The sequence below is a fragment of the Etheostoma cragini genome, chromosome 1, assembly GCF_013103735.1.
Source record: "Etheostoma cragini isolate CJK2018 chromosome 1, CSU_Ecrag_1.0, whole genome shotgun sequence".
In the NCBI taxonomy this organism is placed as follows: domain Eukaryota; kingdom Metazoa; phylum Chordata; class Actinopteri; order Perciformes; family Percidae; genus Etheostoma; species Etheostoma cragini.
Window position 1 is genome coordinate 31,634,492 of NC_048407.1, and position 16,715 is coordinate 31,651,206.

Sequence of the window (16,715 nt, forward strand, 5' to 3'; positions counted from 1 at the left end):
GGGGTTAGGATCGCGAGAGGGGATAGGATTGCGAGAGGGGGTAAGGATTGCAAGAGGGGTTAGGATCACGGGAGGGGGTTCAACAGGGGGCCGGGATCGCGAGAGGGGTTAGGATCGCAACCGGCCTCTGACATGCCGTTACCACCACCATCTTCAGCCAGAGAGGACATTGTTTCTTCAGCTTCTTCTTACGTTGCATGACAAGACAAGCTTCAGGTGAGATAGTTAACTTTATGCAGCTTGAGTTTATGTTAAAATCTGAGTTGCATGGCAACCAGTTGGATCTAACAATGCTAGTGGCCTTGGACTTGTGTCTCCTTCTGCCGCTAACACCCGGATCTGTACTTTGTGTTTGAAAATAAACAATCTTGCCTGATTATCTTTCACACAGAATTAAAAGCAGCAGAATACACGATTTCCTCACTCTACATGGAATTAATAAATTAAAAAGTATTAAGCGTCTAGTGTTTTCCAGGCAGGATTCAGCACTCGGCCTGGTCAGGGTTTCCACAGAACAAGCCGGTGCAGTTATCTCACCCTGAGCTTCAGAGCATAATTAGAGCTTTTGTTGTAGGAGCCTGGGGATTATTATATTTATTCACAGGCGCGGGTATATTATGCTCTTTCTTTTCTGTTCTTTCTCTTTTTTCCTTTCTCTTTTTGTGCACAGCGACTCAGCCCATCTGCTAGCTACACATTCATTTTTAATGTCTTTGCCCCCGAGCTGTGCAGTGTCAACAGAACACTGCTGCTTCGTGAAAAACTGCTAACTTTCATTTGGCATTTCTGGTCTTTGTGTCAACTTGAAGTTAAAGTTTAAACTTTGGGTGCTGCTGTTGTTTAATTACTCTGAGGCACAGAAAGCGATTAAACAGGCATTGTGTTTTTTTTAAAGAGTTCTTTCTCAGTTCCCAATAAATTCGCCTATGTGTCAACATGACGTTTGCAGAGGCACCACTGTGCTTGCTAAAGTGCAGACATCTCTGCGGGGACGCAGCCCTGCGGCCATTTTCTGCTGTAAAATTTTATCTTCATTATTGCATCAGGGAAGCAGCATTGGAAACACTCGCACTCACAGTATCCATGTGCCATAATCATCTGGAGTGTTTTCTTTAATAAATGTAATAAATAGTTGAATAACAAATCAACACGCAGGCTCTATGGCAAGCCCTTTAATGTCAGTATGACAGCACAGTGGAAAACAGGATCAAAACTGTGTGCATCCACATTTGTGTTTGATTGTGTGTCTGTTCCATATGGAACGGCCATATTATATAAATGAATAAATAAATACATAAACAAAGATGCCCATGAAATACATCCTGAGATAAATGAGGCAATGTAGAAACATATGTGTAAATAAATAAATAAATAAATAAATAATAAAAGTAAACATAAATATATATATTTATAATATAATAGAAATATATAAATTAGTCCATATTCAATGAATCAATAAATTAACAGGTTTTGCATTTATTTATATCCCGCTGGATGTATTTAAAAAGGTCCAAGGTCCGAATTAATGAATAAAAACAATTTTTTCTTCATTTATTACCTTGTATTGACTCATTTATTTCATAGGCATGTTTATTTATGCATTTATTTAACATTGAAAGAAGTGGCAATCCATAGTTTCGGTGTGAAGACACACACACACACACACACACACACACACACACACACACACACACACACACACACAGTGCTGATCGGGCCGCATTTTTCTGTCCAAGCCCAGACCGCGTCCGACACAGTTAAAATCAAATTTTTTCTCATACTGTCACGTGTACGATAGTTTGTGTGGAAAGCCCGCTGTTATTTAGCTGGAAGACATTGGGAAACGTTAACAGATGAGCACATCAGCGCACACGGGGCAACGACTACGTAGAAATACTTCCAAACAGTAACCTATTTTCGGTGGTTTAAAAATCTCCTGAGGCCAACTTCTTTTCAGCGTCTTCCATCGTTGTGCTGCCACATGTAGTCCAATATAATTGTGTTAATTGTTTAAATTACAAAAAACTTTGCATCAAATGAAACCCGCCCATTGGCTACCAACATAATGACCTGTTTTAAATTTAAAATGTTCAATGCCTTATTGCGGGGATGGGGCCAAGCACGACCTGAACCCACACATAATTTCTAAATATCTGTCCAAACCTGCACGTACACACGCACACACGCACACACACACACACACACACAAACCCCTTATTTTCGTTTATGAGTGTGAAATAAAATCTTCTTGAAGGCCCTCCTGAAGTCTCGGTTAAAGATGGTGTATATGATGGGGTTCAGGCAGCTGTTGCAGTATCCGATCCAGAAAAACAGGTCGAAGAGTGTATCAGGGATCGTACAGTTCTCTCTGCACACGGCGTGGAGACTGTAAGTGAAGAAGAAAGGGAACCAGCACAGGACAAAAACCCCCATCACCACCGCCAAAACAAACGTGAAGCGCTTCTCCCTCATCTGTGCCACTTTGTTTTTGGACAGAGACATCTGCCTGCTGCGGTGAGGCACCGGAGACGGGAGGAGGTATTGGTGGGAGCAGTTCTCAGATGATGCCCATGATATTGAGGCGCAGGATGGAGGAGGAAGAGGGGGAGGCTTCAATCTGTTTGACGGACCCTCTGTGTCTATCCGCTCCTCTGTTGTCACACTTCCCCCGGATCTCCTTGGGAAGCGAAGAGCCAGGGAAAACGAGGAGGAGGTTTTTATTTTGGCTTCACAGGTCCTCTCCTCCAAGTCGATATCGTCCAGCTCTCCCCTCCTTTGGCTGCTGCTTTTGACGTCTACATTGGAAGGGCTGTGTCGGTTGGCGGGCCGCGGGCTCTCCAGCTCATACTGGGATTTACCGCAACCGGTACCCTTTCTTTGGCAAATCCTGCCAGTGCCTTCAAAACAGGTCTCAGACTGCGACGCCTGCCGCTCCACTGCGTTCTTCGCCACAAACACGGTGGAGGCTCGCTGCTTGGCAACGCGGTAGATCTTGCAATACACGAGGATCATGATGACGCCCGGGGCGAAGAAGGACACGATGCAGGAGGAGAGGATGTACCATGTCTGGTTGTTGAGATTACACTTCTGTCTCTGTGTGTCGCTCTCCTCCTCCTCCATCCCCAAAATGTCCTCCTGCGTCATGAGGAGCGGCGGCGAGGAGATGATGATAGATATGAGCCACACGATGCTGATCATGGCTTTAATCCGTTTGGGCGTCCGTTTGCGGTTGTAGCTGACGGCTTTAGTGACCGACCAGTAGCGGTCGAGGCTGATGGCGCAGAGGTGGACGATGGATGAAGTGCAGAAGAGGACGTCCAAAGCCAGGTAGAAGGAGCACCAGGTGGATCCAAAGTACCAGTAGCCCATGACCTGGAAAGATGAGAAACCAAATTTAAATAGTTAATGATAATTCAAAGCTATAGTGCGTATAGGTTTTGTCTCCCCCAGGAGGAATTCTAAGTACTGACAACAACACTGTCAACACGTCCACATGGTGCAAGTTTTCGTGATTGCGCACCACCCCCACCCTTCCTTCACACAGTTACTAATAGCCAGGACACGGAGGATTAAAAAAACATAATGAAATCTTCAGAAGAGGTCATTATGTTTGCTAGAGTTTCTGTGCGTAAAGTTGCTGGACTACACCAGTCATCCTGAACATACCAAGAAATACCAAGAGAGTTGTGTGGAGCTGATAGTCTTAATTAGCTTTGTAGCAACTCATTTGGCAATGGCTTGAATGTAAAGGATGTTAAAAAAACGTACGTACTAAAGCTGTAACCACCGGTAATGACCTGCAGAAGGACAGAAAGTGGCCTTCAGCGAGGCGGCTTAAAGGTCATTTTGCTTTTAAGTGAACTATTCACTCAATATCTCATTAATGCCGGGTTGGCTGCAACTGTATTTAGTTTGTAGGAAAACCTCTTGGTGAGCTTCATATTAGGGCTCTTGAAAATAATATAAGACAACAATCATTTCCAAGCCGCAAGACTGTAAAATATGTTCCTCCACAGCTCTGCAGTCAAAGTGAAGTCTGTTCAAAGTGGAAAGTCCAGATTTACCTCTTCTTTCTCTCTGGTAGGTGATGAAAAAGTAAATATTGGATTTTCTTTGGATGGGGCATTGGCCTTTCTGTGGAATTTAATTAAATAACAAAATTTGGATCAACCACAATTCTGATTGTCTCTGGTTCTATCTTCTTAAATTTTCTCTTTAATGCCATTGTAAATTTAACCAGACAAAAAAAAAATCAAATAGGGCTACATAAATATATATATGTTTTTATAGTTTTTTAAGGAGCCCTTAACGGTATGTCCTGAACTTTGGGGGACAAACTATCAGAGATGGGGACTCGAGTTTGAGAATCGGACACTTAAGTTGCACACAGAGTGACTTCAGACTTTACTTGAGACTGGTTCTAAAAAGACTTCAGACTTGAATCGGACTTGAGATGTGGGACTCGTGAATAATCTTTATTTCTAAGAAGACGTCTGATAAGCTGAATGTTATTCCCCCCAACCTAACCTACTGTAATACGTAACGCATCTGCTCCACGGGGCACACGTGATAGTGGACAAAGGACATAGTATGATGATCCAGTGACCCTATGTGCAAAAAGTAATGGCAATCCATCCAAGGGTTGTTGAGATATTTCAATCTGGGAAAAGCAGACAGGCCGACGTTGCCCAGCCCACAGCTGTGCTGTTAGTGGTTCGTAAAAAATCTTATGTAAAGTTATGCACAATTTTTAATGTATTATCCTACCAATGTCCAGCAAGACAAATGATCAGTGCGCTTACACAAGCACAACCTGTGTAGGTTACAAAACCTTTGGTTTGGGAAAAATTGGGGTTTGTGTTAAAAATAGGTGTGTTAGAATAATAATTGATAGCAGAACAATTTGTATAATGACTCCCCTCAGATGAAGAGCAAAAAGTTCAAAGAACTCTAAGTCCAGAGTTCATCTACAGCAGACAGAAAACAATCACAGACATGAGAAGTGGGTAATGTCTTATGCAACACAGAAGAAGCTGCAGGTAGATTCCAAGAATGAATGGCTGAAGAAAAGCAGGAACAAATCAATGTTATTACTCTGTGCAGAAAATCTGAGAGGGAACACGGGCTATACATGGCACAGATTGGCCATCGGGAGTTTGTGTGTGCTAAATTTTTTTTCTTTTTTGATCGGCGCAAAAAGAGAAGAAAAATCACATCGTTGGCCCACTTTTGCATTTCTTGTGAACACTGGCCATTCACATCCTTGGTGTTTGACTGACCGGCCATCAGAGAAGAGAGAGATTTCACGATTAGCCATCTGGTTTGTAACCCATCTAAATACTGGCCAATCACATGCTACTATGGCCGACTTCCATCCTATCATAGAAGGCTAGTAATATTTCTCCAAACTTCATCAGCCATGATGTCTTTCAGTCAAATATGGCAAGGAAAGGCAGCTTTATTTGCATAGCATATTTCAGCAACAGGGAAATTAAAAGTGCTTTACATAAACATTAAAGAGCAGTTAAAAACAAAAAACTAAAAATAACAGAATAAAATTACAAAACAGTGTACAAAACTAACAATAAGAAAGGCAGCATTAAAAAGAAAGGTCTTCAGCCTTGATTTAAAAGAACTGAGTTGCGGAAGCATGTAGATGTTAAACAGAAGAGGCCCCAGAATGGAGCCTAGGGGAACGCCACATGTCAGATTATTATGCTCAGATGCACAATTACCTATAAACACAAAGTGGTCATTCTGTTTAAGTGGATGTCATTAAAAATGTTAACTTTTTGCTCCTGCATCTGAAAATCCACCCTTTTTCTGACGTTTTTTTTCTCCTTTTTGACATGTTGACCTTTTTTTCTCAATGTTTTTTGCCCTTTTTTTAAGTTTAACACTTCTTTTCCCTACCATGTATAAACACCACCGACACCGACTCATTACTAGTTTTACACTAATTACTTATTTTTGGAATTCATGATCAATAAACCTCAATTATGGGAAATTGTTGATTATTTAACCTAATATTAGAGGAAAGACAGAAGGATCAAAGTTCAGTTAGGATACTGTTTGGGAACATTTCAATTTTATTTTCAAATGCTAAAAGAATTGAACTAAACACCCAAAATTCAATGAAAGTAAGAAACTGTAGTTGCTGTAGGTAGGATTGAGAAGATCAAGACTTAGCCAAAAAAATTCTGGTCTTTTCTTTCTGCTCAAGCCCAAAACGGTGTCCTAAGCCCCTCCACCCACAAGGGAGAAGGAACGCGTGTGCAGAATGAATGAATGCAGTGAGTGATTGACACGCAGTTAGGTGCAGCTGAACATGGATTTTTGCAAGTCGCACTACAGGCTGTAGGTGGTGCCAGATTTTATTTGATTTTTTTTACCTGTTTCATGTCCTTCTACTCTAAAATAAGGTCAGTTTCAGCAAATATGTATGTCAGAAAGTCAGTTTTATGAGGCTCAACTACTGCATCATTAAGAGCGACAATGGTAATGAGTTGTATGAAATCCTGAACTTCTGTGTAGGGAGGCAGGACTTTCACTCCAGAGACCGGGTTTCATGTCCCGCGTGGTTCCTTTTACAACCCCACCCACCATCTTTCCCTAAACCCAATTGATTTGTTCTTGTCCCATGTGACACTTAAACGTACCTTTTATAAGTCCACCCACAATCTTTTCCTTAGCCTAACTATGCCAAAAGTGACAATAGTCACGACCAAGCGCGTTTAGATATGACGCTAAAGGAAACTATTAGCGTCAATAACAACGCCAAAGGCACCTGACCAAGCGTCCATATTTTATAAGACAGCAGTTAGACTGTGTTGGAATACCAAATGCAAATGTAAAGTTCTTTTCCTCACCTCGTTCGCCAAAGAGAAGGGGATGACCAGCGTCGCCACCAGTATGTCGGCCGAAGCCAGAGACACCAGGAAAAGGTTTTGAGGTGGCCTCAGGGCTCGGCAGGTGAAAACCGCCACAACGACCAGCACGTTTCCCACCACAGTCCCCAGTATGATGACTGTGACCACCAGCACGATGAACATCGTTGCCACCTGCGAGTAAGGAGGCAGAGGAGTGGATCTCGACGAGGAAGGAGGCGAGGTCTGGTTGAAATTCTCCAAAGACGAGTTTGGTGGAAAAGTGTCCGGCACTGTGGCCAGTACAGGCGTCAATACATCCGATAAGTCCATACTGGTTAAATGTCGGACAATAGGATCCCCATGTTTGATTTAACTCTGGTGCCTTCACTGCCGACAGATTGTCTTTTTTTTTAATGTGAGCCAGTGAGAAAATAAAGTACAAAACTGAGAAAAGGAGTGAGGGAGTGAAAGAATCTGCCCCAAAAAAACTAACACCAAAAGCTCTCTCTTTGGTTACAGTAGGAGAATACCAATAATAACATCACTAGCTTCGAAACATCATATTTTTAATCTCTCTCAAAATACCATGCGTGTCTTTGAATCCTCCACCATAGTGTACCTACAAACAAACAGCTTCGTCTCCTGCCGCAACACGTCGCTGAAAGACGGATTTGCATGAGTTAAGTTAGGATTAAAAATAAAAAGACATACCTTTCTAAAATATCATAGGCACATCTGAGCCCAGAGGTTAACGTACTGTATTTAAGGTACAAGACTGATGGCCTACTTATGTCCAATGAGATGCAGGAAAATGAAGAAAGCGTATGGCTACAGGCTCTAGTTGGAGCAATGACAGAAACCCTATTTGTGATGCATGGTACCCTCATACTGCTGCACTCGGAAAGAGCCCAGTGTGGCAGAAAGATAGCACGGAAAAGTAGAGAAGAAATGACTGAATGGGAAGGAGAGAGAGGAGAAGAAGAAGAGGAGGAAGCGATGCAAAAAGAAGAAAAAAAAAGAAATATGTGAGAAAAATAAAAAGAGGTCCTTAGTTTTTTTGTGAGTCGTTGCCGTGCAAAGTGACACTCCTGCCGCCGCCGTTGTTCGCTGAATCTTCACTGCTGAAAAAGAGAAGAGAGGAGGAGGAGGAGAGGGAGAGAGAGAGAGAGAGAGAGAGAGAGAGAGAGAGAGATGGGAGGGAGGGAGACTAATAGAGGGGAGATATGAAAGGAAAGAGTAGGGGATGCGTGGAAAGGAGAGGGGGAGGTTTGTTTGAAAGAAAAGAAGATGATTTGAGAGAGTGAAGGACAGGATTTTTGGCGAGAGGACTATGAAGGCAGGTATTAGTCAGGAGAGGAGGACACTAAAAGAAAGAGTGGGAGAAAGGGAAAGAGCTATGATAGAGGGAGTGATGGGAGGAGGGGAAAGAGGACGAAATACGAGGAGAAGACGACAGAAGATGGGAGGAAAGAGAAGGGGGGAGAAGAGGAGAGGAGGACAGGAAAACTAAGATGGAGAGGAAAAAGACCGGGATACGAGAGGATAAGTTATAGAAGAGAAATGAAATGAGAAATAGAGAGAAGGGCACTACGGAGGAGAGAAAGCGAGAGTGGGAGGAAGGAAGAGGTGAGAGGAGAGAAAACAATAAGAGCACAGGACGGAGAGAAAGAGTGAAGGAGCGGAGAGAAAAGAAACAGGGAAATGGGAGAGGAAGAAAGAGAGAAAGGGAGAGGAAAAAAGGTAAGGTAAATAAAATGGAGACGAGAGGATAGAGGGAGAGATTAAAGAGGAGAGATGGAAAAAAGGGAAAATTAGAAAGGAGAAGTGGAGGGCTGAGAGAGGAAGTGAAAAAGAAGAGAAGAAAGACAAAAGAAGAAAGGAAAGGAAAAAAGAGGACAGTACAAGAGAGGAAACAAATACCAGAAAAGCATAGAAGACGATTGAGAAAAAGAAGAAAAAAAACATGAGAGGCAATGACACATTGAAAGAGGAGCGGGGGAGAAAGGAAAAAGGAGAGAAGAGGAGCAAAAGAGAAGCTACAAAAGTGGAAAGGGATGGAAGGAAAAAATAAGAGAGGAGGAAACACAGAGGAGAGCAGAGAAATAGACTGAGAAGAAAGAAAAGAAAGCTGGTTCAAGAGGCTGAATGAACTTATAAATGATCATTAATCAGTTCTTATTAATCCTGATTATTAATGATTGGAGAGAGAGAGAGAGACCATTTATTTAATCAGCCACTGGTGCTTTGATGACATGTAGGCAGATCACCATGGTTACATTTGTCCTGCGTACAACTCTGCACAGTGACACTCACATGCCTTAGGACAATGACGTGGCATCAGGCATCACTGTTTTCTGATCTGGCCAAAAAGACAAACATGTATATGTGGTAAGTTGAATTATTTATTTTTTTAACCCTTGTGTTGTCCTCCCGGGTCAAAAAGGGACAAAAATTTGACATTTTTGTCCCTTTTTCAGACTTTTTAAAAAAGTTTTCACTAACACCACCTTACAACCACTTTTACAGCCTACGTTTTGGAATTCATGGTCAATAACCCTCATTTATATAGAATTATACCAAATATTTGAGTTAAAAAAAAGCAGAAATTATGAATTATTTTGACAAATGGTTAAAATCAGAGGGACGTACTGATGAGTTTAGTGAGGAATAAAAAGTGATCAGTTGTATTTGCAAAGAGCGTTCAAGAGCGGAATCAAATCCATTTTTTTTGTAGTGATTTGGTTAAAAAGAAACTCATATTTCAGACATAGAGGGTCAAATTTGACCGAAGGAAAACAGGAAAGTTAACTGAATGCTCTAAAGGCAAATCTTTTCATAAATAACTGAATGAGATATATATTTATACACACAGACAAACACACACACACACACAAACGTACGTTGTATGTATGTATATTTTTCCTAGTATTTCATTTATATTTATATTCTGTGCTTTGTGACTGATTTTGCTGCTGTAACACCGGATATTCACATTTTTCTTGGGATCAATAAACATCCATCTATCTATCTATCTATCTATCTATCTATCTATCTATCTATCTATCTATCTATCCATCTACAGTTAATAGTGTAGTTTCATTTGAACTAACATCTGCGGTCGTTGCTCTGTTAATGTTTTGTCTTCAGTCTTGCAAATGAGAAAAAGCAAGAAATGCAAGACTTCTTATATCACACATCACAAAAACCTACGTGACAAGAATCCAGGCGGGGAGGAGTAATCCCATGTCGCCACAGCCTGCAGGCATACTTAACAGATTGGGGGAAGCAGTATCATCTTCCCACTGTAGTTACACTCACCGCCGCCGCCGAGCTGGATAAACATCAACGAGCCTCCTCGGGGAGCGTTCACTCCGGACGTTTTTAAGAGCGTCCAGGGCTTTACGTTGCTGAGAATAATGAAGATTGAATTGATAAAATGAAATGCCTGCATTCTGATAATACTCCCATACGTTTGTTGCTGCTGGGTCTTCCTCGGGCAAATGGCATAAAACAGTGGCTCAGACCCTGTTTATATGTACATGGTTATTTTGACAAAGGTAGACATTTCCCTTCGTTCGTACCCTTCGTTTACACGCAAACAGAGAATTCGCCTCTGAAAACGAGTCTTTCTAAAAATCCTAAGTGGAGATGTTGGAAAAACTTTGTTTGCACGTAAACTGAGACAAACAGAGGTTTAGGCAGCAGAGGAAGAGAGGAATAGAAGAGAGAGGAAGGGATTCGTTGCCGTTGCTATCTTCGGGATTCTTGCATCAGCTGAGCTCATTTAAAGTAATTACCAAGGCTGATTACAAGGGCCGACCACCTTTACCATAGTAACCACATAAAGCCATTAGTGCTAACATTGCACATATGCACACAGAAACAAAAATAAAATTATGAAAAACTGGCCAAAAACCTGATTTATAAAATAACTTTATGTACTACACTATCCCACATTGTCACATTAGACCAATCCCTTACATAATATCTCGTAAAGGACGTAACAGAAAAAGCTGCCCTATGCTTGAGCCACTGTTGTATGCTATTTGCCTGAGGAAGACCCTGCAGGGTCGAAACGTTGCAGCACAATAAACGAATGGGAGTGTTAGCAGAGTTGTATCCAGATCCTTTTTTGCCCTGCAACTTAACGATGAGGATGTGCACACTCCTGGAAATAATGAAGATTCACACATCAACACCCACGGAAATAAGGGAACAGTGAGGGGATAATGATGAGGAGCTAAGACTACCGGGAGGAAAAAACACATACATATATATGCACAGTATATATATATTTATATGGGCGGTTATATATATATATATATATATATATATATATATACACACAAAGAAAAAGCATAATTTGGGTCTTCATCCAGATTAAAAAAACAGATTTTGTATTTCAAATTATATATATTATGTTTGTGTTATTGATATAGGGGTTGTGGTGCTGTGAAATTTCCCTGGTTGAGGTTAGTTACCCCACCCCGCCCCTGCGTAATGCAATGCATTGTGGGGGAAAGGAGAATCTTTGCAAACTGCGGTAAAATAGTACGGCAATGGAGCAAACCCAGAATGGGAACGTCGTGGATATATAAGACTATTATTAATAAAATAGGCTTTAGGGGGGGGGGGGGGTATTTCAGGTCTTTATTAGATAGCTGAAGACATGAAAGTGGCAGAGAGGGTTAAATGACATGCAAAGGCCTGATGGTTGGAACTGAACCTGCTGCGACGAGGAGTCTTAGTACATGGGGCGCATGCTCTACCAGCTGAGCTACCCAGGCGCCCCATGATTAATATATTAGTTGACAACTAATCGAATAATCTTTGCAGCTCTACTAAATGGTTGCGGAGAACTTCAGATCAGGCTGATACTGGGTGAGAACATTCCCTATTTAATACTTTTTATTTTGGGGATTTAGGATTTCGTTTAACCGACTGGTGTGTGGGCGGTGCCGGAGGCTGTGGTGGACCCGGCAGCTCCCCAGGTAGCTCAAACAAACTGCTCCGGTGGTTGGATGTGTTTAGTTGGCGTCATAATACAAACCTGCAGATTTTAAGGTTGCTGGTTCCACCATATACTGAGCCGCTCTGTAAGCTGCCGTAATGCTGCAGATGGAGTTCAAAGATGATTTGGCAACAATTACACGTTAAAGTTAGTTTGAGGGCAAACCTGAAGGAGTAGCTGTGGAGTTGTGAGAGGTGTCGGTGGAGCGGATAAAGGAGAAAGGGCCTCGTTCAAAGGCAACTACTGTAGGAGAGAAAAGACTGAGCATCCTTTGGCTCTCCAGTCTCCCAAACCCAGAGGACTGATCTGAGACCAGTCTGCTCTAAAGCTCTCATTGAAACCTTGAAGTCAAGGTTCTGTGATTTATATTCATTACATGAAAATAAAGTGTGCAGCTGTAGAAGAAAACTACAGTCCAATTTTACAGTCTGTGGATAATCTAGTCAGTCACGAATTGTATGATTTATCCCCCCCACCCACTTTAAACAATCCTTGTGTAGGCTGTATTAAAAATCAAACTGAGGATAATAATAATAAACCAAATGAACAGACTTTCAAAAACAACCTGTCAAAATGTCTTTTTTTTCCCAGTCTGAGTTTTTTGTCACAGACTAGAAGATTTTTACCAAATTAACCCATGTTACATGTTGGCATTGTCCCGTGGTCACAGGAGAAGGACCCCCTGTCCAAACTGTTGACATACAGTCGGTGGTTGAGGTGGAAGGATCATTTATTTGATCTCTGCAGGTTTTCAGCTTAAGTCAAAAGGTTTCCAAGAAAAAACATGGGTGATGCATGACAGCGGGAAGCCCGTAGCAGCGCTAAATCACACTGAAGTTGAGCTGCAGCTGGAAAACTGGCTAAGACCGGTTTGACAGCTCTGAGAAAACTATTTTAAAAAGAAATGGAGCTCAGAAACCAACTGAAACGCCCCCCCCTGCATTCATCATACCCCCCCACCCTAATAGCCTGAAGAGTGGGGCGAGGGGGGACGTCTGTCTACCCTCTGGGTGAGTCATATCTTGAACTCTGCTGGCCAAAAGCCACACTGGGAAAAACGTTATTTGCTGCAGGAACAAAGATTAAAAAAAACAAACCTTGAGGAACTCTGTCTTTGAATATCAACTAATACAGAAGCTCAGTGATGGAGTATAAACTACAAAGAGGGGGAAGCACAAGTCATCTTTCTGTAGGATTCATATGCTAAGGTCAAACGCAAAACTGGATTTTGACCCGCCCTAAACACACCTGCGCCATGCGCTTCACGCTGCGCCCTTAGATTGCTAAAATAGGGCCCAGAGGAGGAGTATCCGGCGCGTGAGCCACATGCAGGATGTATTTCCGTTGATCTAAACTAGGTCTTAAGAACTGCTACAAATGATCCAGACTGTAGTTTTACAGAGGAGGTTGTAGTCTCTCCTGTAGAGAGCCAGGGCAGCTAAGGAGTGGCGCCAAAAGAAGCATGTCTAGGTCCTGGACCTGAACCCAATTTAAAATCTTTGGCGGGACCTGAGAGTCCGTATTGCCCAGCGACAACCCCAAAACCTAAAGGATCTGGAGAAGGTCTGTTTGGAGGAGTGTCCCTGCTGCAGTGTGTGCAAACCTGGTCAAGAACTCCAGGAAACGTGAGCTATGGAATTGCAAACAAAGGTTTTTGTGCTGAATATTAAGTTCTGCTTTTCTGATGTATCAAATACTTATGTCATACAATAAAATTGGAATTATATATTCAAAATTTAGATTTTTGTTTCAGATTCCATCTCTCACAGTTGAAGTGTACCTTTGATAAAAATTACAGACCTCTACGTGCTTCGTGAGTAGGAAAACCTGCAAAATCAGCAGTGTATCAAATACTTCTCCCCACTGTGTTATTCTTTATTATCTCATTCCAAAAAAATACAGGGAGAAGTTTTTACCTTGAATTAAACATCTTAGTACGACTTGTTGTCCAACCTCTTCTCTTCTTAAAGGCCGGGCTGGACAAGCCAGCGGCAAAAGAGAGAGAGAGAGAGAGAGGTAAGCAGTGGCAGAAGAAGTAGTCACATCCTTTACTTAAGTAAAAGTACTAATAGCACACAAATACTCTGTATACAAGTCCTGCATTGAAAATGTTACAAAATTGAAAGTATGCAAGTATCAGGAATATGTACATAAAGTATTAAAAGTAAAAGAACTCGATGCAGAAAAATCCCATTGTAGAAACTGGAAACAATCCAAACAGTTGTCTGTTTAATGGTCTAATCATTTCAGCTGGACTTGTAGTTCGTTATATCGTTGAGTAGTCACTAATTCATTTATAATAAAACCTTTTATAAAGTAAATGTGTTTGGTGTGCAAAAATCCTAATTCTTTAAGTAACTAAAGCTGCAGTGGGGAAAAATTACATTGTTTCTCTCTGAAATGTAGCGGAAAAGAAGTAGAAAGTGGCATGAAAAGAAAAGACTCAAAGTACAAGTACCTGACATTTGGTAAGTACAGTACTTGAGTAAATGTGCTTAGTTACATTCCACCACTGGAGGTGAGACGGTATAATTGTTGAAATGGGGAAACATCTGCGTACTTTACTCAGAGACATCAATGATCTTGCACTCACTCTAAATACAAAATAGTGATGGACGTAGGCAAGTGAATGATGAAAAAGGAAAGCTTGAGAACCCTGCATACTCTCGCCAGGTCAATCCATTGTTTCCATTGTTTTGAGGCATGCTGATGCCTCTCTATCAGCCTCCATTCTTCTGGTTTTTAGGCATTCATCCACCTGTTTGATGCTGGCTTAAGAAATGGGGGTGAGGGCTCTATGCAGACCGGCCAAGTTCCTCCACACCAAACGCAGAGTAGCATTTCATTGTGGAGCCGTTTTGTGCATCAGGGGATCTTGAAAGAAGACAAACACAAACAGCTGGAAGCAAACTGTTGTCTAAATAATCTTTGTATTTAGCATAATTAAGTTGCAACATCGGTAGAGCCAAAAACCTAACTTTATGTGGAAAGGCCTATCTATACACTAAATGTATTTCAGCCGCTCCATTGGTCCAATAGCAATACATGGTTCAATGACTTTCCTTGAGGACCACAATGGAAAAAGGTCCTGGACTTTATTGTGTTTTAACCTTGATTGTATTGGATGTCTTTTCCTCTGTAAGGCATTCTTAATGCAATTAAATACATCAAATTTAAAATCAAATCACCATAGACTGTAGGGTTGGGTTTAAATAAAATGTTCCGACTTAAACCGATTTCCCAGAATCAACCTAAGGAATCCTTTGGGACCAATTGTGTCGTGTTAGCTTTTTGGGAAGGCGGTTAAATGACCCCCGGCAGCTAGGCTACATTTTGGTTGGGGAAAACATTGGCACGGCCATTTTCTAAGTGGTCCCTTGGACTCTCACCTCAATATATCTACTGAAATATAACTCTATACTCACCGACTGTAGAGCTGCACTTTATTGTGTTGACTGCTGTGTTCACGTGAAATAAAACTTCTTTATGTAACCATTGACACTCGTAATATTGCACCAGGTTAGAGAAAACCTTTACACAATTGTAGAATCTCTTTCTTACTCAAGGTAAATTGGTTTTGTAAATGTTCCTAAGCTAATTGATACTGACAATAAAACTCCAATTAGGAATAAAACTGAATGGCAAATCAAATCGATTTGGGACCTTGTAATTCTGAATCCAATTGATTTGGAGAACCATTGATGATACCCAGCCCTCATAGAGAAAATAATGGACGTAGCAGCCTTGACGTTACCCATTGGTTTGTGGACTGCCGTTTTGAATTCTTGAGTTTGGCATGATGGCCGCTGCTATCTTGTTTTTTCTGTAAACCGGATGTGAAGATGTTTAGATGAGAGGGTGGAGCTGGGGAGCATGGCCCAAAGTAACCAGATAGCGCCAGCGGTAGCTAGCTAGCTAGCTTGGTTGGCAGAATTAACAGAATTTTTAGGCAACCAAAATGTTCTAACTAATTTTGATGAAGTTAAAACAATAAAATAAAAGTTCATAACGGAAACACAGTCTATGCTTTTTAAGTGTAAAAAGAAGAAATCATTGAAGAGGCAAAGAAACCAACTTTTGCTCTGATAGACCAGCAAAAGACTGGGTGAGAATGTATTTGTGCTGCTCAAAGCTCTGAAATCTGAGAACTGAATTTGCATTCACAACTTCTAAAGTCACCTTTTTAAACCGAACTTTCAATTAATCCGCATTCAACTTTTCAAAGGAAGATAGAAAAAGGAAGCAGCACATGTCTTTTGCTCAAAAACGCTGACTGGCTTTCATGATATGGTTTCTGAGTGCAAAGTAATATGACTTGATATATTTTCAGCCAATGCATTACTTCTTCTCTGAGTGCGTCAGACGTCCAGCAGCTGTAGAAATCTGACATACGTATGGAAGGCCTCTATTGTTCCATTGTTGTCTATGACTTAGCCTGTGCATTTCCTCTGTAACAGCGTCATAGAAAAACAGCAGAGACACAGTTTCATGAACTCGGCTCCTTCAATACTGAGGAAGAATATATAGCCTACAATCTTTTTCTCATGCAAAAAAAGAAACAAAGAGGGTGTCCACACGGCTTAAAACAGGGGGTATTTGGTAATCCTTTTTTTAAGACTACGGAGAGAAGACATGAAATGAGTGTGATGTTATGCAACAACGGTCCGCTGGCCCGAGAAGGTGCAATTACACAGTCAGCGGCCCATTGAAATCGTCCTAACATTTCAATAAGTCAATTTCCCCCAACAGAAATTGAATTAGGGCATCATTACGATTGTATCAATTCATTTCTTATCAATATGGCTTCCTTTTGATTTCTGTGCAAGAAAAAAAAA

At 41.4% G+C, this 16,715-nt stretch overlaps 1 protein-coding gene and 1 long non-coding RNA gene across 2 annotated transcripts in view; both read right to left on the bottom strand.

Moving 5' to 3' along the window:
• Positions 1–16,207, bottom strand: part of LOC117942062 — an 18,932-nt gene extending 2,725 nt beyond the window's left edge. The window contains exons 1-2 of the long non-coding RNA XR_004656059.1: positions 16,196–16,207; positions 7,415–7,417 (exon numbers count right to left, since the gene is read on the bottom strand). This is a non-coding gene — a long non-coding RNA (uncharacterized LOC117942062). The remainder of the gene's footprint in view (positions 1–7,414; positions 7,418–16,195) is intronic.
• On the bottom strand, positions 2,125–7,954 carry LOC117938832 (alpha-2Db adrenergic receptor-like). The gene is made up of 2 exons (XM_034863781.1): positions 6,870–7,954; positions 2,125–3,372 (listed from the first exon to the last, which is right to left on the bottom strand). The coding sequence occupies exons 1-2, from the start codon at positions 7,197–7,199 to the stop codon at positions 2,215–2,217; spliced, it is 1,488 nt and encodes a 495-aa protein (XP_034719672.1). The 5' UTR covers positions 7,200–7,954; the 3' UTR covers positions 2,125–2,214.
• Positions 16,208–16,715: the final 508 nt, after the last annotated feature.

What these genes read in the sequence shown, in the direction of transcription:
- LOC117938832 (XM_034863781.1), bottom strand. Translation starts at nt 7,199, where the DNA reads ATGGACTTATCGGATGTATTGACGCCTGTACTGGCCACAGTGCCGGAC. An exon ending in CCTTCTCTTTGGCGAACGAG is followed by an intron (nt 3,373 to 6,869) that starts GTGAGGAAAAGA and finishes TCATCTTTCCAG; the next exon opens with GTCATGGGCTACTGGTACTT.